Genomic DNA, 25,231 nt, shown 5'->3' on the forward strand with positions numbered 1-25,231 from the left:
TGGGGTTTTTAAATAGCGTATGTTTGGAGTTATGTTAATTCGAGGCAGGAGGGGAGATGAGTGCTGATGTAACTACAGAGGTGAAATGAATGTAGTAAGCTCAGAAAAGAACATGGTACACGAATCACAGATACACAAAACTTACTAACCCAAACCTGGGTACGAGCTTCGCTGCTGTGGCATACAAGCACCTCCAACAGTGGCTACCAACTTACTAAAATTCTGATTCAATTTGGAAATCGAGCACATCGCACAAAGTTTTCTTTATTTGTTGCACTCTTTGGTTCCTCTCCTTGCACTGCTCAATATCACCTCTTCAATTAATAGCTTCTATGACTAATTTGCTTCTCACTTAAGAAGCTAGTTTCACTGTCAAAAATAGCTGCAGTCAAAAAAAAAAAAAAAAAAAAAAAGGTGTTTGAGTGTAACAGCCATCACATGTACATAACTAAGTTTAAAAAGTAAAACCACATCATTCCTTTACTGCTGCATAATTTTCTGGAAGCAAACCTCCCACCGAGCTGATTAAATGGCAAATGGAATCAGCTCAGAAGACAGGTGCTGACTAAAGAAAATAATCTTATGCAAGAACACAATCTCCTCTAGTTTTTCCTTTGTTCAGCTTAACCTGTCAAAAGATTAAACCAAACAAAAGATTATTGGGTTAGGATTTGAGCCAGCATTTACTATCACTGAAGTTTATCCACACCACGGTTGTATTATTTCAAGACTTTATGAAGTTAAGCACAGATCAAGGCCAAATCCTGAAGGTGTGTGAAAGGGGAAATAGGCTCGCATGTTCCATAAAGGACGCTCGTTGTCTCCTGGAAGGACGGCCCAACTGCAGCTTGAGAGCTCCCTGCCAACCAACACGCAGGTTCCACGCAGCTTGTCCAGCCCTCAGTCGGAAGAACACGCACGTGGTTTCCAGTGCTGAGTAACACGGCTTTGCAAAACTGCTGCAAACAACGTGCTGAAAAATAAGCACGCCATCAAGGAAGCTGGCAAGTTGAGATTGCTTTTCAACGAAGAGCAACCCCCACGCAGATATTCACGCAGGTGGGTTCAAGACAGCAGAACATTGTTGGAATCCCCATTTAACATCAGAGAGCGCATGGGGCTTCCTGGTTCTGAGGTGCCTGAATGCATCAACGTGCAGCCCACTGACAGTTTGGCCAACATCATCGTTCATATAATCATACGAAGGCAGGAGGAGGGAGGAAAGGAACTGAGAGTTTCTAGCACCTCAGTGTGCCCATTGGTAAGTACAAATCCTTTTGAGGGTGCTTTGGTTGGTTGCTTTGAGGTTGCTAAGATTTGGGTCTGCACAGCTGAGCCCGTAAAGCAAACCGGCTGACAAGCAGGGCTGGGGACACTTGCTCACAAACCCTACTCATCCCCTTTCGTTAAGAACATCATAGCACCAAAAAACACTGAGCGGTGACATTGCTTCAGGATGGAAGAGAGATCTGCAGTGCAGGTCAGAACCTGTTTCAACCTGTTGTAGCCTAAAGGCAGATTTAGGACAAAATATTACTCTATACCCTTTTCTATTGAGGGAAGTATCTCAAGGATGCTTCCTGGTGCTCTTGCCCGCAGAAAGTCCCATCACCCGTGAAGATAAGACACACAGGGATCACGCTCCAACTCAATTTAATAAGCTTTGTAACAAACTCGGACAGAAAGTGTTTTGAAGTCAAGCAACAGTCATCTACGACTCAAGGATGGTTTTTAGCAATGCTTTTAAGCTTATACTCAAGCATACAAAGCATAAATTTTACAAATTAAAAACAATAAAAATCATCCTAGAATAATGTAATGGCTTCCCCTATATATACAAGGAGTGGAAAGGAGACAACATTCTTTCCAGGTAATTTCATACATCTTAAATGCTACATAAGTGCTCTCCACATTCATTGCAATTTTTCTTTTAATGTGGGTGGAAGGAGCTGAAAGTGTTTCAATGAAATCATCCTAAAGAGAGAGAGGTACTTCACCTGGTTTCAAGCACATATGTTTGCCTCTTCAGAAGTCTTGAGAGGAAATGCTTTACTTAAAATTCTGCTGTTCGTTTCTGTGCAGCAGCCTGTTTTTCCAGCTGTATCGAATTAAAGAGTTCAGTAAGGATTTCTCAGAAAGTACCACCGGCACTTCGTCTTCATGGAAACCTGTTATCCCCTACCCTTCAACAAATGACTCCATGGCACAACAGGAGCCACCGCAATTTAGCTTGGATTTGACAGGCAGAACAGAGACGTGGTAATAGCGAAGATGACACATTACTAGGGAGGTGACAGGTTTTGGAAAAGAGGAGAGAGCTGTAGCCTAATCAAAACACACTTGATATACAGCCTTTCTGCAAAGGCATGTAAGACAGGGTATTTTACAACCCAAGTTCTTCCATGTCCATAGCATTGATGAAAAAGACCTTATTTGCTTTCAACAAAGGGAAGGCTGGGGGAGGAATGAGTGTAGTGTACCACGTTTAATTACCAGATTTGTTTGCCACCGCTGAGTTTGGAACAAATCTTCTTACAAAAGTTATTTTCATATTGTTCTAGATTAAGTGGAACAAAATATGTATTTTTACACTAAAGCAAACTGATCAAAGTGGCATTTAATAATATTTGTTAAAGTGGTTATCTAACAAAAATGGGTTAACAAAATCCCATTAATTAGTAGTCACCAAATAAGACACTTCTCATGCATATGACAAAAGTTCATTCGTGTACTGAGACATCTGTTTACTGTGTACAATATTTCCATAAATTATGTTTCACAGCCCCTACCATTCAAGAATATTTCAAACAGATTATATATTATATTTGTATATGCAAACTATTTTATATACACTAATATAAAGATCCTTAGAAGTACCAATATCACTACCTTTATGCTTTCTCTAAAATGCATAGCTTTCGAATATTTTCTTGCAGTTACCAAAAACTTTACAGATTAAAGCTGCTTATCAATGTGGCATGTTCATAAAAACAAAGTGAGATAGTTCTATACTAACTTTATATTAAACCCCTTAAAAAACATGTTTATTTTTTAATGGGAAAAAAAAAAACCAAAACAAGCTAGTGACAATTCAAGTAATCTATGCTCAATCTCTGCCCAGATACTATATGAAATTAATGTAGCGTTCTAGAAGTACAGTGAACTTCTCAACCAGGACTTAATACTGCATTTCTCATGGAGAAAAATGCTAGTTATGCCACAAAACCACACCACTTTCCATTTCATCTGGGAGAAGCTTTAGATGAGATTTAACAACGGAAGTGTCAGAACAGAGGAAAAGCTGATCAGTTCATATATGAAGAAACTAGAGCTATTCCAGTTTTGTTTCTGCAGTTTGTTATTAAACAAAGTTACATTAACCATACAGTTTCTCACAAACTGAAAGTTATACATGGTTTTCAGACATCAACCGACTGGAAAAAGAAGAGGGAAAAAAAAAAAAAAAGAATTAAAAAAAAAATAACCAAACCAAACACCCGCAACTGTTAAAAATGTGGTGTTAGAATAACCAGCCTGGGTGAAGGAAAGCCAGACTGCTGTAGTAGTTGGGGGGCTACTGACAGCTCGTTTGTTATGTACAAACTTTAAGACCTCCATACCACAAATGCCTCAAAGTGGAGAACAGAACAATCAGTAATAAATGGGAACAAATAATTTTGTCACATCCATCATCTAGCTTAATCTTGGTGCTCTGCGTCTCTAATAGCTGCTTAACAAACAATGGCTTCCCCCCACAAAAAATAGCTACACAAGTAAACAGTGTTCACAGTAATGCAATCAGTAACAGGTTTTGTTAGTTTCCATAAGTCAGGTGTATCTGCAAAGCTTTATACAGTTTAATGCGTAAGTATTCCAGTAAAATTAAGTGAAAACTAAGTTTCATTCTACAGGGTAATATCTACCATACAAGACTAGATTATGTACAGTATGGGACTGGTGTGACAACTGCCAGTGTTTCATGATGTTAAGCTATTTCACCCATCAGCTTGGTCTTTGTTCAGCAAATCTGCAATAACTGGATATACAGACCTAAAAATCTAGAGATTGGTTTGGCAAGATTAGTGCTTACTACCACTGGATATACACCAACGTCCAGTGCTGCAAAACTGAGTCGACCAAAACATCCCATACCCAGAAGATTACAATTTGTTGACTTAAAGTCTGGACTTCACGTGTAAAACATTAAAACTATAATCCTAACTGGAGTGAGGACAGTCAGTAAACAAATACAGGTGAAGATGAACTGCATCTCTTCAGAAAGGTATGGAAGAATTGAGAAAATGGAAATAATCTGTTTTTAGACAGCCCTGCTCTGCTCAGCAAAAGGCATTAAAACAGCCCAAGCAGCTCTAAAACGATTCTTATTCAGCAAGCATAAAGGCATATCCTGCACAAGATGATACACCAGAGGCTTCAACGAGTATCTCTCCCCTCCACTTAATTTCCTAACACAAGCATGTCTTTCAGCTTACAAATATCTAGCGGCCTTCAAAGCTTTAGTAGCCTGCTAGAATCACTGCAGTGTCTACAGCTGCAAATTTAATATAGGGGAAAGGCCCCTGTTAAAAACCCTCAAATGCCTTGGGGCCATTTTGGTCATTCATGAAAATTAAGAAAAAACTTACTTCCAACAACACTCCTCCTGAAAATTGGGTCACTGATCCATTATGAACATAGCTCTCACCATATAAAGCACCAAAAAGTCAGAAACAAGGAAAAAAAAAAAAAAAAGTCCTTAAATTATGATTTACAAGTTTGTACACTATTTCCTAAGCAAAAGGTTGACCTTACTGCAAAGTTTATAGATGAAAACTTGACCAGTTACTTTTAAGGGGAATGTATATCTGGCTATAACTTAAAGGTAGAAAATATTCACTGTTCTATATACACATTTCAAACAGGAGACAGTTAAACTTAACTGAATAGTTGCCAATATAACTCCGTATTAACGCACTGGCCACTAAACTAGGCATCAGTAGCCAATTAGAAAGCTTGAGTTCTGTACTTTTAAAAATGCTATTTTTCCTGTCTTGTTTAATTGTTTTTTAAAAATGTATCATAGTGCATAGCCTAAGTCAGACTTTCAAAGAGATACAGCGCCTTTCAATGCAGTTTTTGCAGCATTTAAAAGGGACTTTTCTCCCTTCAAATTAGATGTTCATTGAAAAATCTGAATTGAGTGCTGTATTGTAGTAAAAATATTTCAGTCACAGACTGATATAAATGTATACTGTGCAGTACTAAGATTGTTTGATGTCCATCTGCACACGATTTACTTGGGTTCTTCAATCGTCCCCTTGCTGAGGTCTGTCATTTTGGGATATTTCACTTTCTTCTGGTCCAGCTCATTCTGAGCCCACAGTAGTAGTTTCAGTAATTTTGCCAACTTGGGTGTTGATTCACGATTTTCATAGTCTAGAACCGCTTGATTAACCTCACTCCAAACCTGGAAAAGAAATAGTTGTTATATGATTAACACTACTAATGTCACACCGACACTGGAAAGATCACACCTAGTGTGCTAATTCCTCAGAACATGGTCAGGACAAAGCTCCACAGACTATGAGCCTGGAGACAAGGAAGACAGCCAAATACTTGAATACATTAACTCCAGTTTTTTAAATCTTGCTTAAGAAATACTTCCGTTCTTTTGCACACCTCTTTAAACATTTTTTCTGAACATTTCAAAAATATTTCGATGTTATTTTCACCACATATGAATAAAAGACATCAATTTCCTCTTGAGAAAGGACTACCTTCTGTCGCTGCATCATGTTAAGCAAGTCTCCAAATGGTGATTCTTCGGGATTATCAAAGGCAAGCAAAGCCAGTGTACGCTCCATTTCTGTCAGGCATTCCCTGCTCTCCTCGCCTTGTTCTGCTAATTGGGTCTGAGCAAATTCCAGAGCTGCTTCTGTCTCACGCTGCCGAATCAGTTCAATCAAATGCTGCTGCTACATACAAAAAACACGGGAATATTAGCTAAACAAATTAACAAATCTTCAGTATTTCAAGACTGCAATCTTCAGACATTAGTGTGTAATTTGAGACAAATACTAATCCATAATTTGACAGTTTGAGGTCAATTCTCCTCAGTCTGTAAGACAAGAAGTGGCAGACCTGGCTACAAAACCTACTGGAAAAGGTAACCTGACGCTTTTGAGTTTTGAAAAGATGTGTTACTAAAGGAACTACTAGAAATACAGACTAACAGTAACTGGAAGTCGGTAAGTCACAGACCACTGATGCTGTTATATAAGTTCTCACATTAGTAACTGTATACGTATGACAGTTCCTGCACTACACCACAAAGTTTCCTGCTGCTACAAAACGATACAAAGAACAAACACATGAAATTGCATCATGCTTCGCCACAAACTTCTCAACATACTCATAACATCTGCAATACTTTTTCCAGTCTCTCAGCAACCTCTGAAACAAAGATAAGGTTTGCCACCTGTCCTTACCTGCAAATGAAAGTAAAGGTATCTGTTAGTATCTAGCAATTCTGGATGGAGGCTGTTTATTAATGCAATGGCTTCTTGAATCTGTCCTTTCAGTATCATTTCTCGAATTTTTATTCTTTCATCGAGAGTTTCTAAATCAACACTGGGTTCAATCCCAGACTCCATTCGAAATTTCTCCGCTGCTTCTTTAAAGCCCTCTGAAACAGAAACATTTTACCTATAAAATACATTTCATGAAACACTTTTTTAAAAAAATCAGCTTAAATGAAAATATTTTAGTATTGCTTGTGCATTTTGCAAGTTTAAAGATTTAAGTCTGAACCTCTGAAAAATTCTTCTCTATTTAAATAGCCAATTATCCAACAGGCGTCGAACAGTGCATGCTGAATTCAGTCTTAACTTACATGCCCTCATTTGCTAAGGATGCATGCAACTTGTAGTCTGATACCTCTTAACCTGAAAGCTTGTTTTATACTTTATTAAATAGAGCGCTGTACTTACTCTGAAATGTAATTTTCAAAATCCTGTTTTCAAAAGTTGGGTGGTTTTGCTTTGCCCCACAGCCCCCAAGTCTTTTTACACAGACCTACCACTTTTACTGAGAAGAAACAGAATGAAATTTGCTTTCTCATACCAACATATTTTTTTAAAGTCGTAACAGCTATTTTAAATCCCAAGTCATGCTTTCATATACACAAAAATCATTTATGCCATCCACTAAGATGCTCTTCCTTCATCCCAGAGGCCTCACCTACACAGCAATGTAAACAGGGGTGTAGATTGGATACAAACGCCTCCACCCTAGTATAGCTTACTGTGATGGTATGCATCATAATTGCTAGGGTCAATTTCTAAAGGTTTTTGATTGTTCTAAGTATATAGTCAGGCTATATGCTGAAGGGTTTAGTATTTTTGGTCTCAAACTATTTTGACAACAGTGCCTTTTTAGAGTTTATTCTTCTAGCCAGTTAAAACTTGCTTCTGATAGTTGTTTTGTGCAGCTTTCAGAGTGCTATTTAACAACTGCAACATATCTTGAACTCTGTTTTAACGGCATAAAAAGGCACATCATCATACAGAAACGGGTCATGTTTGTTCACAGCGCTCCAGAAAACACTTTCTACATCCTTTAACAGAAGAGTTAAGGTTAATAAATGTCACTTCTATTGCATGGTAACTGCTCTGTGTCTGATTCTTAGTCAGTTTCCACTTAGGAGAAGGAACACAAGAGCAGCTGTATGTTGCTAAGAAAAGCCAACAGCAATCACTAAGTCCTCAAAGCCCTTGATTTCATTCCATCAAGTAGCAGGTTCTAGCCAAAAATGTCTGTCTTGATAACATAAGTGGCGTGCACTTAAAAGCCTCCTAACGCTACCACTCATTTTTACCTGTAACAAGGTAGTTCATGATAAGGCGGTTCATGTCTGCTCTCTGGATATGCAAGTTATTAAGTTTTTCCATCCATTCATCTTTCGTGATTTCATCAGGTTTTTCTGCATAACTCATCCTGAATTCTTACTACAAGAAAAGAAAAGCAACTCATTTAACATGATTCAAGAAGTGTAATGTATGTAAGCACTGTGTTACTACCACCTTTACATCTTTTTTTAATGAGATCTTTTAAATTAATAATCTGAAAGAGACCCTTTTATCTCAAACCACAATTCTGCATTTTTCTCCTCCCTGTTACTGCACCGTTTCACATTTACTAGCCAGTCTCTAAAGCTGCTTTCATCAGTTATCAGAATAAAAAATTCAAATACTGTCTTCTTGTACTTACTATTAAACTCACTCCAAAAAAATTTTGTTTGGGATTTCCACAGAACACACAGCATCACAGCGTGAGACAAGTGAATCAAGAGATTGACAGCCAGAAAACTTGTAACAAATGTTTAAAGCAAAGCCTACGTAAACAATATTGGCTTTAAAGTTTTCACCACAACTTAGACAGGACGGCTCCATATATTGTACAGCTACAAAACTGTAATGATACATATGTTATCCAGTGCACAACTAAAAGACTGACACCATTAGCTTCACTATCCCCAAAAGTACTCCTGTCAACGTTACTAAAATAGTAGCTCCTAGCATTTTTCTTGACGGCAGATTTTTTTTTCAGATTGCCAAGCAAATCGCTTTGCTAAAGCCGGCATTCATTCATTTCTACCTTCAAGTCACGACCACAGCGGCAGCGAAAGGGGGAGAAGAGGCGGCAACAACAACAGCAACAGGCACCGCCACCCCTCTCAGCCAGGCAGGAGCGGCAGCGCCTTCCCACCGCCAGTCCACTTCCAACAGGTTTTCCCTTCCCTGAACTACCACCAAGGCCACACCGCGCCCCGGGAAGTCGGACAGCCAGAGCCAGGAGCCGCCCGGGGCCGCCACCAGGACCGATCGGGCCCCAGCCCCGCTTTCATGCCGCTCCCAACCACGCGGCGGGGGAACCGGGCTCCCGCCGCAACGGGCCGCGCCGCCCCGAGCTCCGCACGGCGCCCGCCCGCGGGGGGACTCCCCCCGCCCCGCAACCGCCGCCCGTCACCGGCCCGCCGAGCCGCTGCCCCCGACCTGGCCCTCCGCGGGGCCCGGGCCACCGAAGCGCTCGGCCCAGCTCACCACAGGCCCAGCGCGTCCCCACCACCCGCAGCGGACAGCGCCAGGCCGACCCGCCGGGCCAAGGGCAGGCCCCCGCCGGCCCCCGGCCCCTAAGGGAAGGAGCGGACCCACCGCCGCCATCTTACCGAGCGCGCCGCGGTGCCGGCTCCAACGCACGAACGCGAGCCCCTCCGCCACCTCCGCCAGGCCGCTGGCGCGCGGATCTCGCGAGAACCGCCCTCTCGGCCAATCAGCGCCCGGAGAGGGGCGAGAAAACACAACCATAGAGTCGGCGCGCGGGACAGAGTGTCGGCCTGCCGTGGGGGCGCACCCCGCCAGCGGGCAGCCGGGCCCACGGCGGCCGTGCGGCGGGGGCGGCCGGGGCGCGGGGCCAGCCGGCGGAGTGGGGGTCACTGGAGGCGGCGGGACCGCTGCGGCGGCCAGGGCTGAGGGGCCCCGAGCCCCCAGCCCCTCTTCGGCTCACGGCCGCGGGGCGGGCGGCAGCGCAGGGCCCGGCGCGGCTCCGCCATGCTGCCTCGCCGCCGGGCCCGGGAGCTACCGCAGTTGCTGTGTGCTCCATGTCCCCCCCGCGCTTCCATAACGTGTCCGGTGGCAGTGCGGGCCTGCCTGCGAGCGGGGCACCGGCCTGGCATTGATGGCCGAGGCAGAGTCTGAGCGATCGGTCCACGGACATGGCGGGGTCAGCACAGACCTCGAGCTTGGCAAGGGTTGGCCATTCCGGCTGGGGCTGCCTGGCCCTGCCGATGTGCCAGAGCAGTGGTGAGGGAGGTGGGTCACAGCCCGGGACAGCAGCTCCCGCTGCCCACGGTGCACCAGGCCGTGTGCCTACCCGGCCGAGGGCTCTGCTCTGTCATCTCTGCCAATATTTGTATTGGCTGCTGAGGAAAGTTAATAAACTCACTGCGCTAGAGCCAGCAGGGTTTGTGAATTAAAGCACTCTGCCGAAAAGCCAAGAACACACCTGAATTTCTATATTTAAATGAAGAGCAGGCTCAAGACATATCACTAAGTGTGAAATGCTACAAATGATAGTCCTCAGGAAAACGTCATTTCACTTAGACTGGGAATATGGATACAATTGCTCATTTTTCACTCTTGTATTTGTAACCATGCAGTAAAGTGCCACCTCCAAAGCTCACTTCCATTACAACTGTCTTTACATCAAAACTGCACAAATCTACAATGTAATCAATAATTTATTAACATATTTCCCCAAAGCAAGCTCCAAGCTTATAAACAATGCAGAATTTTGGACAAAGAATTTCAAATATTTAGTAATAAGTGCCATTAGTTGTTAGCCATATGACAAAAAGCTACAGTGTAGCAAGTATTCCTATTGATTGGAGAGGGGTCTTCAGGTTTTAATATAAAAACTAATCTCAATGAATTTTACTCATTGGGAAACATAAACGTTCACACTCTTTAGTTTGGAACCGGTAGGCTTGTAAATCTCTCTGTGGCTTAGATGTCCTGTCTGGTTCTTGTCAGCTCCTCCCCAAAAGGTGGAGTTTCTCAGGAGAATTCCATAAAGACAGGGAGAGGAGGAAGATACTCCTCTCTGGGAGGGGGTTTCCTGTCTTTTTGAGAGAAGGAAACAGATCCCAAGCAGAGAGGAGGCAACCGAGTGTAACTCACCTCACAGTTGCTGCTTACAGGTAAAGAATAGGTGTAGCTGTTTTCTAATAAGTAAACTAATATATTGAATAAGTAAGCTAATGTGTGAGCTGCTGTTTGGCAGCATGCTTGATTGTGTGGTGCTGACACCTGTTTTTTCAGAGGTTGGGTATGTTTGCTCAACTGCAGCACAAGTTTCCCTTTATCCTTTTATTGTCCCTAAGCTAAAGAGAAGTAAAAATGGGCTAAAAGCAGCTCCCAAGTTGTGGTTTTGCTTGTCATGAAAAAGGCTTGGTTGGTTTTGGATTTTTTTTTAATATTTTTAGGAGTTGGCATTTCTTCTGACTATAATGTTAACAAAAAGTTTATAGTGGTGTTGTCCAGAATATCGTGGCCAGCTGCATTCTTCTCTTTTTGTTTTTGGTGTTTTTTTTTCCTTTCATATGATTTCCCTAGGGTTTTTGATGTTTCTGGTAACGTCGTATCTTAGAAACTCTGCTTTCATTTGAGAGGAGAGGTGTTATAACCACTAGAGTTGCAACAAACACGCTTTGAATATTACTATTTAAGTATTTCCTTAACAAGTCTGGAAAGAAAGTGACTTTCTAATGCATGAATTGTTTTTATTTAGTTAAATAGTACTACTTGTTGTGACACCTTTCATGGCAGTATTAGCCCAGTGTGATAAAACCCTAAGTACATTAAAAAAACCCCAACAACCTTATAAAACTATTATTCCTTTATCTTGATACGGGCCCTTTTTTTCCCCTATTACTGTTCCACATGCAATGAAAACTGCGTGTTTGGAGGATTGAGCAGTATCTTGAGTGATAAATGAGATATTTTATACTAGCTTTTCTGATAGAAAGCTGCCTCATCACTTTCTGTATTCCCCTCTAACTTCTGGCTCACTGAATAAATGTTTAATCGTCCCATGTATAGTACCTGCAGCTTTCTTTAGTGAAGAGGAATGCTTGTGTTCCCTGTGCTTCATAGCCTGGAATACTCAAGGATTTGGAAATACCAAGCTTGGATGGACTTTCTTGGTTAAATGTCACAAAATTAAGAAGGGAGTAGGAAGATACAAAGCTGTGCAGCAATTCAGGGCAAAAGTTTCTTACATCATTTGTTCTTTTCCTAGCACTAAAGCCTAACTTCTGTTAAAAACTCTCACGTTCTCCCCAAAGTTGGAACCAAACCTTTAGTTTATTACTCAGGGAAAACCTTGCAGGATACTACTGTGACTCCAAAGTTGGATTAAAATGCATGGAAACAAAATACTTTGCTCTCAGGAAACTATCCTGTGGGTTCAGTATGTTGCAGTCCTACAAGAGTCTTACAGTAATGAGGGAAGTAATAGCATAGGAAGTTGGATTTTTGGGCAAGACTACAAAACTGAGCCGAAAACAAACATCTAATAACTGTAATTCAGTGCAGTTTGTGGAATTTTTACAGATATTAGGATTTGATACCTCCTAATGTCAAGAAGTATTTTGATGACTGGTGTTTAGAGCTGAGTGGAGTGTGTCCCATACCAAAATCACTATCCCTGGAGAAGTCACAAAAATCCCCCCCAAAAAAGGCGGGGGGGGGGGGGGGGGGGGGGGGATGGGACAGGACTGCATGTGAATATGATTAACCCTCAGTAAAGTATTTTTCTGAGTTCATCTAGTCTTTATGAAAATTGAAGTATCCAGAGCCTTGGAGAATCAAGGACACAGAGGATACAGTACCTTGACATCTGATGCATCTACTTTGAGTGATGTGCTTAACTCTGAAGACAGAGGCCTTTCTCCACCAAAAAAAAAGGTAGAGCTGGAGCACCACCAACAGAAATCAGTCTCTTCAGACTTCAAATGATCAATTATCTGTTAAATAAAAGCAAAAACACTAGACATGGAGGGAATAAACTTGCTCATTTGCTTTTATCCCTACTCTTTTCATGGGCTAACTAGTTTTTCCCTGGCTGCTGAAGTTGGCTCACCAGAACGTTTAGTGAAGAAGAACTGAGAGAAGGGGTGCACGTAAAGTGAGTATTACATTTCAGGGCTTTGCATCTTCAAACACTGGAAAAGGTTACTATCTTGGTGAAGGGAAAGGTGGGTGAGAGAGCAGAAGTGACATCCCAAGTCTGGGGAGACCATCTCTGTGCAATACGAGGATGATGCCTTGGTGCCCATGGCAAACAGTAGTTGTATGGGTCACATGTAAAGGCCCTCGTGTGAGACACTGCAAATGTAAGTACGGCCAATTTGTACATGCCTGAATTTTAAAAAAACACTAATTAGCGAAGCCCAAGGGATAAACAAAGATGTGTCAGCTGCAGAGGAAAATCTCAGTGCACTGACTGCCTAATAGCAGAAAAGGTTTTGTAAAGCAGTGGAAAAAGGTTCTAAGGAGCCTTAGCGCTGAGGGATTTATATCTGGCTCAGCGTAAGCTTCTCTGGTGTTTAAGGAGGGATAGACAAGGTGCTTATTAGACTGTTTTAGAAGCAGTGTTTTCTGTTCAAACCAGTTAGAAACTATCATCATCTTATATGAGGCCTAAACTGAAACAAAACTTGCATTATACAGATCACTAAAAACCAGGACAATGTGGATTCAGACCAGTAACCCAGCAGCAAATTTCCCAAATGAAAATAAATTAGGCTTTAACAGGGAAAGAATTAAGAAGGGTATGAGGCAGGGAAAGAACTGAGGTGCTGATGGTACCATTTCAGTGAAGGTGACACAAGTGTTCAGTCAGCAAAGGTAGGTAGTCTTGACTTGGGCTTTAACACAAAGTTGTGGGTTGAACGTGGCATGTGCTAGTATTCACTGGGTGTGCAAAGTGAATCAGTGTTATATTTAAGATGGTGTAAGCCTCTTGCCAAATGTGTGTAAGAGGAATTTAAAACCTGTTTCACTGCTGTATCCCCTATTGCAGTCATCCCCTCTTCACTGGTGCTTGCACACCAACAAGTTCCTTGGTTTGCATGTTCCCTTTCCTTCGGTGTGTAATTCCTGGGTTTGAGCACTTCCTAGATGCTAAATTTGTCCGTTAACAACATGTTATTAGCTTTTTCCCAGGGCATAAATCAGTGCAGCTTGATCTACCAAATCATAAGGTATTTCCTCTCCACATACTTTTAATTTATTGTAGCTCTGTAGCTGCAGAACAAAAATTGAAATTCTGCTTGCCTTTAATCATGGTGTCTTGTACTTTTGCACAGGGATCTGTTGGGGTTTTTTTACCTCTTGGTGTTCCTGTGCTAAGTAAGTATTAGTACTGCCTGGTTTTACAGGTGGAGAAAGGCTGACTATGCTATTAGGTAAAAAAGTAACAGCAGCTTTTCCAACATTATCCTGAGCTTTTACCACCAGAAATCTTGTGTATAGAATGTAGACTTCTAAAAGTTATAATCAAATTGCTTAATAGGATCCTGTAATTCTATAGAATTAGTGCTAAGTATGTTATGTTTCCTCATGTTTTTATTCCTTAATTCATCATAGTAAACACTGCACCTGTCTGGAATCCAACTGAAATAAGTGTTATCAACCCACGAGGAAAAATAAAAGAGCCAAATCTCACACCTCCAACTGCCAAAAAGGCTCTTCAGATGGATGGGTCAGGAGTGGGTCCTCCTGTAAACCTTGGGACCCCTCAGAGGCTGCGAGGCCTGTGTTTCAGGTTGCTAGTATCAGAAGTACCGACAGTAGGAAGAAAACATTTAAATGGCAGTTAACTCTGTAAATATTTATAGCAGCTTGGATGCTGGATTTGGTTGGGTTTTTTTAGTAGCCTAACTGTTTTTAAAGGGTGCTTACTGGGAAGCCTCTATGCAGTGGACAAGCTGATTCAGCGAATGCTTCCTCTCCATGGCTTGGGCCCAGAGGAAAGCATTACTGCAGCAATTGCTATTTGATTTTCTAAAACAGATGGAGTAGAGTAAGAAAACCAAAACCAAACCCCTAGGGAATAAGGACAGGTGGGGAGCACAGCTGATGTCATAAGTCGGGTCTGCAAGCAGCAGGCAGCTCCTCGGCCATGTTAATCCTGTGACAAAGCTGCACTTCTGTGAGAGAAGTCACTGTAAGCCCATTTAACACTGCTGCTGTGCGGTTTTGCCTTGGCACTTGCAACCTCTCGAATAATGATAAAACTGCAGCTCCTGTGAGGTAAGATCACCCCGCATTTCGGTAAGAAAACCGGGAGCAGACGCGGCCGATCCCACCGAGCCCGTCTGCAGAGGAAGCCCCGAGGTGACTGGGGCGGCCCGCCTCTCCCCTTCTTCAGCGGCCGCAAGATGGCAGCGTGCGGCGGCCTAGAGCCGAAAGGACGGGGCCTCAGCGGGCAGCCGCGCCGCTGCGGCTGGGTGGGGGGCGGCCCTGCCTCCGTCCGAGCCGGGGGCAGCGGCGGGCAGGGGGCGGCTCGGCCTCCCCGCGGGGGGGGGGGGCGCAGCCGGGCCGGGGCTCTCCCGCGCCGCCGTGAGTGGCCGCGCGCCCGGCCGGGAGGCGGAGCCAACGGCCGCCCAAGTCCTCCGCGAGCCGTGCGCAGAGCGCAGCGTTCCAGGCTGCCGTTGGCCGCCATGTCGGTCTCTATGGTAGCGGGGGCGGAGCGTCCCCGCCCAGCGCTCTGGCGCGGTTGCGAGGAGGAAATGGCGGCTCGGCTCGGCTGAGACCCTCGGCGGCGGCGGCGAGATCCCCACACCCCCTCCCCGCGGTGAGTGAGGGAGGCAGCCGGAGAAACACCGGGACGGGAGGAGAAAGGGAGTCGGGCCGCCGCTGCGGCGGAGGGCTCGCGAAAAAGGGGCGGCCGCCTCCTCCGGCCTGGCCGCCTTTGGGCTCGACTAGAAAATGGAGGCGGGCGGGCGGTGCGGGTCAGGGCGGGCGGAGGGAGCGCGGGGAGGGGGAGGGCGCGGCGCGGCCTGGTTTCAGGGGACCGTCGGTGCGGCTGCAGGGCGCGGGCACGCCGGAGGCCTGGCCCGGTTCCAGAGGAGGTCGGCGACTCCGTGCGGGGGCCCCGGAGGAAGCTAAAAGCCGCCGCCCCATAAGCACATAACGTGGTTGGGCCGGAGCGGAGAGGACGCCCCCCCCGGGCGGAGCGGGCTAGAAGGCGGGCTCCTCCATGTTGGGGGGAAAAGGAGAGGACGGTTGTGCTCTGAGGCGATCGACGTCATTACCCAGCTGACGCCGGCAAGCTTCTCCGTGACGTCACGACCGACTTTAACCGCCTTTCTCGTGCAGTTTCACCGTTGCCCTCGTACGGGCCGAGGGGTCTGGCCGCGGCCCAGCCCGGGGCGGGGATAGCGCCGGGGGCTGCAGCACCCCCCGCCAGCTCACGGCGGGGCTGGGGCCTCTGCCGAGCGGGGACCGACCCTTCCCTGCCTTGGGGGACCTTATGTTCCCTGGGCGGTAAAGGTGGTCTCCTTACGGGTGAATGAAACAAGGAAAGTTGAACTTTATACTCTTCTGGTGACTTTCTTTGAGGGAAACGGAGGAGGGGTTGAATTTTTAGGCTGTAGTAATTGTTGGCTGGCTTTAAATATTCAGTGAATTTCCTGTCAATAATTCATTCCCTGTCTCTTGCACTAATGTACTTAAATACTGTCTCTTGGAGGTGATGGTAGTTTGGAGCTGTTCATTTGGCTTGCAAAAGCCGTTCCTTGATGGTGACCAAATTTTGTTTCATACAGTTAAGCAGTTTTCCGTTTATACCTCCAAGTGATAGCTGCATTTTAGTGGTGGGTTAAGAAAATCTTATGGGTTTAGCTTGTTATTTTTAACTTGGAAAGGACGTTACAATCTCTTTAACCTGTTACAGAATGTACCTGTGTTACACTCTCCCTGCTGTTTGTATATTCAGTAATCCAAGACAGTGTAACATGCTGTTTTTCTTTACATGGGCTTTCATGTTTCCCTCCTAGGAACTTCAGGGAGACAAAAAAAACCCAACCAAACCGATTCCTTTTATTTAACTCAGAAGGATCTATATAGCATTCTTAATTTCGCTGGTTTTATTTTTTTTTCCTCCTCTGGATAATCTGAGTTTTTGTCAGAAATAGCTCTTTTGAATACTTAATCATCACAGCCTCCTTTAAGTAAATGACAGCTGATATTCAACTATATTTTGGTTTATTTTATGAGAAGTTGCTCGCACTTTGCTTTTCTTTTTGTCTATTTTACACCTTTCTTGTAAGTGGTAATTTGAATTAGGTTAGCTTCAACTGTCTTGTTGCTACTTCTACAAACAAAATTTGCTAGCTATTTAAGCAATTATATTGCTGGTCAATGAAAAATGATGATGTGTAGTTACTATACAAGTGTAGCATGTACTGTGTTAACTGTAATAGATATTTCAGGTTGTGCTCCACTTTTATGTATGCCAGCTGCTTGTTACCGTTCCTTGACATTTGGAACTTTCTATAGGAACAAATATAGAAGTAAGCTCAAAATAGCTGCTCGGTTAGGCCTTAATTTTTTTTTTCCCATGGTGGTTCCAGAAACATTGCACATACAGGTTTTCAGTGCACTTTGGGGGAAGAATAAAGGCTAGTGTTAGCCTTCAGCCTACTTTGAGACCACATGACTCCAGTGATTTGCAAATTGAATAATTGTTGATTTCAAGACTAGCATTTAAATATTTTTTTTTACAAAGTTTGTGGGGTTTTTTAAGGGATATTTTAGTTGATTTCTGTTGGTATGCAAATGAAGTTTTTGCTCTGCTGCAAGTGTATGTACATTGAAATACCTATAGATTTTAAAATATTAATATATGAATACATATAATTCACACAGTGCTTCAGTGGGTGCTTTTCATATAACTAAGAGATGCCTTTTTGAGTTTTTCTTAAAAAAAAAAACAAACCTGAAACCCCTGAGGCAATGCTAATAGAATTGTATTAGTCCAGAATAGTAAATAAAATTGAATAAATATTTTTCCGTGTCTAGTGGACTCACCAAAACGCAGTGTTTGTTCTATTTAATCCTGCTTCACTATAAGGCAGTAGATTATGTTATTTGTTTCTGGTTTAAGACAGTGATTGTCTTTATAGTTGTAATTGACAGCTGTGGGATTTTAATTCTGTACAGCCTGAAACTTCAGATAGATACTAAGTGGAGAGAGGAAGTTCAAGCATTATAGGGGTTAGGTTGAGAGTTTATAAAATTTAACTGATAAAAATGGAAGAAGGGACTGTGCTCAGCAAGAGGAAGATTAGATGGGGGTTTAGCTGACAGAAGTGGTAGTGTCTGTCTGCACAAATTTTATTCTGTGGTGCACTTTTTCTGCCTAGTGTCTCTTATAGTGCCGCAAGTAGTGGGACAATGGTAGGAGATTTATCTAGTTTACGCAAGAACTGGTTGCTTTTTTTTGTGTGTTGTCAAGCATCATCTCAGCAGAAGAATCTTTAGGGATCGTTAACTGAAAGTCAGATTTCAGTTAACACTTAGAGGGTTATACTGTTAAGTTTTTATCTAATACAGCTTCTATTCTATAGAAATAAGTGAATACTCCACAGTTATTAATGGTGGTAGTCTCAAGAACATTTATAGACTTTGAGGCTAAGAAGAATTTTAAATTTCCAGTTAGGGAGCTGAGACACAAAGATTAAATGTGCATTATGTGTGTTCTCACAGTAAACCCTAATCAAAATTGAGAACTGAACTGTGTTTCCTGCATTTTTAATAACATGATCAGTATGCTGTAATTACTGTGTTTCACTAGATTCTGAAGGAGAAATTAATTTGTTTTACTTCATTTAATGAAGTTTTTTTGATGGAATGAGAATGATAGCTGGTTTCAGGTGTTATATTTAACCTCAGTTTTTAAAATGAAATAAGGGGGGGATAAAAACACAGTGGTTGCTTTTTTGGTGGGTTTTTTTGGCTGTGTGTTTTTTGTTTTTTACAACAGCTTTGCAGGTAGGGTTAGAAGTTACAATCCTGCAGTTGTTCTGAGTCTATTTCTGAATACACAGTTTGACCAACAACAATAGCTAGACATGCCAGAGGATACATACAGTTTTATTATAATGTAAACCTAACATTTTTTACATATAATTATATAGGATGTGTAACTAGTTTATGTACTGTTGTAATGCCAACTTGACAAAAAGCCTGTACACTGGTTTGTGTAAAATTGTTTGAGAAGAGGGGTTTTTAAGTACAGTGTAAGTATCCAAGCTGAAATTTGACAGTTGTAGAATTGTAATCTTGTATGTTTAAAAATAAACAAGCTGTGGGATGTTGAGGAGTTAAACTGTAAGGTTCTCAGGCTTAGCCCTAGAATAGCCCGCTGTTCAGTCCAGTTAACAGCCATGAGAAAGAGCTAATTTCTTTGGTACTTCAGCAGAAGAATGCCAGATTGTGTGAATCACCTTTCCAAAGCCTAGTGTTTCCAGTGCAGTTGCTGAAAATGTATTTTCAGTGCTGCTGAAGAGGTCAAGTTCAGTAGCAGAAATTGAACGTTAGGCAAATAGGTAGTATATATTTGTAAAATACTTTTATTCAAGGTGATGGAAAAGGAATCATAAAGATACTGTATATTGAGTAATACCCAATAACAATCAAAGGTTGTAATTGGTATTTCTGTTGTATACACTTAGTAGTATGCCTTGTAAAATTGGCTTGTACTGGGGCCTTTAGAAGGTTTCTTGTACAGAGATGGCTAATCGTAAGTTTTTGACCACTGAAAGCTGCAGCCTTTTATTCTTAATCTGTATGAAAAGGAAAAAGAAGAAAGCAGAGTTATTTACATACACTGGTGTGATTCTGCTCTGAAAGTTTTCTTAAATCTACTTGATATCTCATTTTTACTCATTCTCTTCAGACCCTGAGAGCAGAAGTAAACTTGACCAAAAAATTCTGTTTTATTTTGTTGTCTTTGGGTAAACTTTCATTATTAGGGCAGATACTGGATTAGCTTATTTGGAAGAATGTGAATAAAGGCTTCAGAAGGTATTACAGCAGTAGTAAAAATCCAAATGTCAGCCTGTTATTAAGCCAGTAGAGTGTATCTGCCTCGTCTCCTAAGCACCCAGGAACCTCTGGACTAGAAAATACCAATGGCATGTATATAATATTCTTCTTTCCTCTTAAAAGTAGTGTTTCCTCAAATGCAGAAAACACTAAACTGAATATGAATTTTGTTTATCAAACACAATTATGGGTCTACAGGTTGGAGGATGTGCATGGTGTAAGTGTCATCTGTTAAGGTTTGACCTTTACTAAAGTTCAGTCAGTGCAGTTGTCAGCTACGGTTCTTTCCCCAGCTACTAACAGACGGAGCTGTGCTGGCGAAAGCTCCAGTTTATAACAAATATATACGAATCTGTTTGCTGATTTAACTTTTTTCATTCAAGGAATTTGAGTGAACCTTGAAAATCTTGCTTCCTCCTTATACAAACTGCTTCCCTACTTGGAAAGGCCTGTACTAGTGTGTTAATAGAGCTTTGTTTTATGATGTGTGCAGCCACACTGATAAAACTTTGCTGCGCCCGATTGCACACCTGATACCCCACCCTGCAAACAGAACGACTCATAAAGGTAAAAGTACAGTTTTGCAGGTGTAATTATACCAATATGAGGCGCTTATGCCAGCATGGCTATGTTGATGAGGGATTGTACCCTTTAACGTTCCTGGCTTGTGCAGTGGTGGCAGTGAACATCTGCAGTATGTATGGTCATCACAGTTTTGTCTGTTATTTAATAACATTTTCATGTTTGCCAGTTTTCTGGTGAGCCTGCTGCTGAAGTACCTGGAATATTTCTAAGATAAATCACTGTTTAGCTGAATTTTGCTGTGGGAACTTCACTCTGGTTCAAAGAAGTACTTTTGCTACTTACCCAGAATAAAATATGCTTGTAATACTTGGTGCTGCACTACCTACTGAGTGGTCCATCCCTTCTTTATTTTTTTTGACTGTTCTGATCCTGTATTATGCAATCTGAAACAAGAATCTTTTTAAAATGTTTTGCTTGGGAAGATGATTTTCTAGCCTAAAAGACAAAAATAAACTTCAATGTGTGTGTATTTTGTTTTGCATAAACCAGGGAGCTACTTTATGCATTTTTGCTTGGAGTAATTATGTGGAGTATATATTACATGGAGTATACACTGTGGAGTCACTCATTGTCTTTTCTGTCCAACTGCTGCTGTACACTAGTCTGCTCTGTGTGTGTGGTAATCTGATTCAGTGCATGCACATTAAATTCAGCACTCCAGGAGGTCCCACATTCACTGCAAATGCGCAGGATTGCTGTCCTGTATGCGTGCAGATTCCCATCATGTGAGGCAGTGGCCCTCTTATGAGGCTTACATAAGGTAAGTGAGTAGCCTGACAGAAATCATGGAAAGGATGATGGTGTATGTATTAGTTTCAGACATTAGTAGAGGGGAATTATTATAATAATGGGTGACTAAAACCATTTTAATTTGGAAAGGTTAATTTCTTTATTACCACAAGTACAGAGACCAAGTGAATGTATGTGTTGTTTTTAAGTGAAGCTATTTCTTTTAACTTCTTGGAATTAATCCACTTAATTGTTTGTAAAATTCCAGGTTTTAAGTTGGCTTGCTTTAAAGTTTATTGTTAATTTAGAATATTTCTTTGATACCTTTCTCAAGTGGAAAAATGATCTTGTGAAATATTCGTAAATGTGTAGAGTCATTTTTCATGAGAGAAAAATCTGGAAGAAGGTTGAATACTTGCTTCTGCATCTTTGGAAATGAAAAAAGGTAGTTAATGTTTACATTTTAAATCTCGTTAGTTGATTGGCCTCAGCACTGCATATTGCTAGTACTAGGTATCATGTAAATCTGCACTAAAGTGCCAAGGCAGGACAAATGTTTTGCACCATACCCTGAACATTTGAAATAACTTTTCAACACCAACCAAATAAAAGCTGCATTTGATGCCAGAAAGTCAGCAAACCACAAATCTTCAATGAAATGGTCTATCTGAGTTTCCAGGGGTGTCTGACAGTAAAAAGATGGTAGTGATGGACACTAATGAATTACTCATGATATCATATATGACACCACAAGGTCTTAGAGTACCTTCAAAGATTTCTTGATAAAATGTCAGTGAGATTGAGGAAGGAGTTTCAACAGAGGTGCATAAGCCTTTGAATTAATCTTCCTGGGGAGATCTGATCACATAGGTGTGCTAGAGGGTCCCTTGGAGCTTTTCACTCTCATCAGAGACTACTGTGGTATGGGTACGGTCACACACTTCCTTTCCACCAGTTTTGAAGGGTGAAATTCTCTATCCTCTGGTGCAACTGTTTCTGTCCTGGGGCAGCCTGATCTCCCGTGCTAATTAAGCCAGTTCTTTTCCATTACTTTTGGTAGGAGCTAAGATGGGATGCTTCCCAACACTGGAAAATGAGGCTTCAAAAGTACTGGAATCTGTCTTTGTGAGGGGAGATGGGGAAATGAGGGAGACCCAGCAGGTTGGAGCGGAAGGGTGTGATGTGTGATTGTACTGTAGGTGTCAGTGGTGCCATCCCTGACAAATTAATTAATATCATGTTGTGTTATGTGCATCTGGGGTTGAAATACTGTTCTGATACGAAAAACTACCTTAAAACTGGATCTTGGTGGTATTTTGTCTGAATTTGATTGTATAGCACTGTTCATATTAGCCTGGAATTCTTCCTGCTTCATGCAGTATTTTAAGAGTATGCATTTCTTCATGGGTTATTTCTGAGGAACGTGGCTGTATTACTGAATCTGCATAGTGCAAATTTAAAACCGTGTTAATGTGTTAATTTTTTAAGTGGGAATAATGTATTGAATAGAATAGGAAGGAATTACCTGCCACTTAAATTTTTAGTATTGCAGGTATATGAGGTAGTAGGTTTGTTTATAATCTTGGAATGAATGTATATAACGATAGCCAGCAAAGCATTTACGATAAGTGTTACAGGTTTTGTAGCGTGATTTCTCTTTGATGTTATTCTTCTAGGTCTAACTGTAAGCACTGAAATACTTTGATTTTATGCAAATTTTATTAATGTGATCTTTCAAATGTAAACTTCTGGCATAAAAATCTTCATATTTACCAGAGATGTCTAGATTTTGACTTTGAACTGCAGCTTTTTTATAACAGTCAAGTAGTGAGGTGGTAAATTACTTGGAGTGTGGGAGAGGAGTTCTGGATCACAGCAGTAATCTTCATATCCAGAGTTGATACTTATGACTACTTCCTTTCTTGCTCTTCAGCTCTCATTGCTTCTCTTCTGTCACATTCTCATTTTACACCTTTTTGAAAGGTATGCTCCTTCTTTCAGAAGGAAGATACTTCAGTAAGCAGTGAATACGTTTTTCCTGAAAATAAAAGACCATATACTAGTTGTTCTTGGTCATCTGATTTTTTGTTGTTACTGTTTCTCATGTAAGTAGTCTGCTTTTGCATCTTTCATGGATGAGCAGATGGAAGGAAGCCCTGTGCGTGCATGGCTTTCCCCAGTGCTAGTGCAGGAGCCATTTCCTGCAGTTCTGGGAGTCAAAGGATTGTACCTTTAGTCCATGGTCTGGACAGAACTTAGGTACACAGTAGGTTTTGCCCTACTGACTTCTTTGGGCTGCTTTTATAATGCTTGTTGATGGAAGGGATTAATTTTGCTGCTGCTTAGTAGAAAGTGCAAGGCTTCCCAGATGTTGTCTTTAACAAATAGGGATGCAAAGTAATTTTCAATGGGATCGGTCTTCTGAGTGGAAGTGGCATCAACTAGACCATACCAACATTTCTTTTATTTGCATCAGAAGTTATGTCCGTATGTGAGTTCTCAGACAGTATTTCTTTTTTTTTCTCACATGATATTAATATATTTGCTTATTAGGAATTTTTTAACACTTAGAGGGGGCATAGGTCAAGTCCACTGCCTCTTTTACAGGGAGTGAAATCAGCAAACAGTGTCAACTGTGGTTGGAGTCACTGTTTCATCATTGTGGAAAGGATGTTTTCTGTCCTGTTCATGACATCCTGCAGTTTCTTTGATATTTAAGAAATCTATCCTGGATATGGTGGTTCTAGCCAAGTATCTTATGTGTCAGGTCTTCTAATTCTGAAGAAACTTGCAGAAAAATAAAACTAAAGGCCACTTACGCATCATTCTGATTAAAGCCGGTATCTTAAATACTGGGATAGGCTGGATATTTGTCAGGATGTGGAGATGAAACTGGTCACTGCTGAATGATACCCGTTTTTAAAAGCTAGGAAAGGCAGGACTCTTATGCTTTGAATGTTTTTGCAGATGTAAACAGTCTTCTGTCTCCTCACTAACCCTAGTGTTCAGAACTTTACGTTGGCCGTTGTGGGTGGTTGTGACTTCTGTCCTGTCCTTGGGCCCTGGCCATTGAATTTCCTTAACATATCTGAAACATTAACTGGAGCTTCAATATGAAGACTTCTGGGAAAAAAAAAAAAAAAAAAAAAAAAAAAAAAGAAGCCTTTGTTTCTCTGTCACAGTAGAAGTAAATGTTTCTTAGGTAACAGGCCACACTGAAACAACTCCTGCAGGTACTAGTGTCTATCACAGCTCTTAAATATGAGGTGAACCTTGCCTCTTGGATGCTTGTGTAGGGGGGTGAGTATGCCTGTGATCCTTCAGAATCAAAGACATCCTTCTGTAGAGTTCTTGGGGTGAGTAGGGAATAAGAGGACTAATAGGTGCCAAATATTAATCAGTTGGACTGGAGTATTAATGCAAGGTGGTTGTATAACATCTAAATAATGAGATAGTGGAATTTGTGCAGATTACAGCAGATTGGTTGAGTATTGGAGAGTGCTGACATCCGAGAACATGGAATAAAGTGATACTGTTGACAAGGAGAATTACCATTAACAAGAGGATAAAGATCACTAGTTTTTCATACAGATTCCTCAAAAAACTACACAAAATAGTTATTAAGCTGAAACTGAAGAATTTACCCTGAATTCTGACATACTCTTTTTTTCTTTGTTACCCAAGTCCTCAGGTAAAGGAAAAATGACTCCTTTTGGTTGATTTCAGTTCATGTTAAAGTTTTTATTAAGCTGTCTTTCAAGACTTTTTTTAGAGTGAAGTCTTCCTAGGTAACTGAGGCAGGGAGTTCTTAATGCAGTTAAAACGGTAAGTTTTAGAAAGGACAAAATCTTTATGCAGTCAGTGGACCCGTTGAATGTTTCATTACCTCTTAGGGAAATGGGAGGAAAAAATAAAAGTGGATGTACTGATCTGAATGTATATTTGTTGGTAATTTGTTGGATTGGCCTTTGTCTAAAAATGCAGACACAAAAAGATGGGGAAACTGTTCTTGCGGTAGCTTTGCTCTGTCATTGGCAGATTAAGATGTTATATTGAGGCATCTTAAAAAGGGTTTAGTGAAGTCAGTATCAGCAGATGCAGGTGTCCTCAAGCTTCCAGTTCTGCAGTTAACGTCTTCCAGCTCAGTTACCGCCATAGATAATCTCTTCTTTTTTGCCTGAAATATGTAAACTGTTGGATTACCACTATCTACTGCCATCTTTGTATGCTTTTCTTGAGGTTTT

At 41.7% G+C, this 25,231-nt stretch overlaps 2 protein-coding genes and 1 long non-coding RNA gene across 4 annotated transcripts in view; 2 read left to right on the forward strand and 1 right to left on the reverse strand.

Moving 5' to 3' along the window:
- Positions 1 to 1,636: 1,636 nt before the first annotated feature.
- Positions 1,637 to 9,334, reverse strand: GID8 (GID complex subunit 8 homolog). Its single transcript, XM_040608820.1, has 5 exons — positions 9,227 to 9,334; positions 7,877 to 8,006; positions 6,489 to 6,685; positions 5,778 to 5,975; positions 1,637 to 5,467 (listed from the first exon to the last, which is right to left on the reverse strand). The coding sequence occupies exons 2-5, from the start codon at positions 7,992 to 7,994 to the stop codon at positions 5,294 to 5,296; spliced, it is 687 nt and encodes a 228-aa protein (XP_040464754.1). The 5' UTR covers positions 7,995 to 8,006; positions 9,227 to 9,334; the 3' UTR covers positions 1,637 to 5,293.
- A 1,310-nt stretch (positions 9,335 to 10,644) lies between these two features.
- On the forward strand, positions 10,645 to 12,643 carry LOC121094835. Its single transcript, XR_005829948.1, has 2 exons — positions 10,645 to 10,756; positions 12,367 to 12,643. It is a non-coding gene; the product is annotated as an uncharacterized LOC121094835 (long non-coding RNA).
- Positions 12,644 to 14,852: 2,209 nt separating this feature from the next.
- Positions 14,853 to 25,231, forward strand: part of DIDO1 (death inducer-obliterator 1) — a 55,785-nt gene continuing 45,406 nt past the window's right edge. The window contains exon 1 of one of the 2 annotated variants that reach the window (XM_040609127.1): positions 14,853 to 14,873. The gene's annotated coding sequence lies outside the window, so the exon portion shown is untranslated. Of the gene's footprint in view, positions 14,874 to 15,261; positions 15,418 to 25,231 lie in introns of those variants that run through there. The other variant, XM_040609126.1, reaches the window with a different exon arrangement.

Source organism: Falco naumanni, chromosome 10 (genome assembly GCF_017639655.2).
Source record: "Falco naumanni isolate bFalNau1 chromosome 10, bFalNau1.pat, whole genome shotgun sequence".
NCBI lineage: Eukaryota > Metazoa > Chordata > Aves > Falconiformes > Falconidae > Falco > Falco naumanni.

What these genes read in the sequence shown, in the direction of transcription:
- GID8 (XM_040608820.1), bottom strand. Translation starts at nt 7,994, where the DNA reads ATGAGTTATGCAGAAAAACCTGATGAAATCACGAAAGATGAATGGATG. An exon ending in CATGAACTACCTTGTTACAG is followed by an intron (nt 6,686 to 7,876) that starts GTAAAAATGAGT and finishes TTTCTGTTTCAG; the next exon opens with AGGGCTTTAAAGAAGCAGCG. An exon ending in ACATGATGCAGCGACAGAAG is followed by an intron (nt 5,468 to 5,777) that starts GTAGTCCTTTCT and finishes TTTCTTTTCCAG; the next exon opens with GTTTGGAGTGAGGTTAATCA.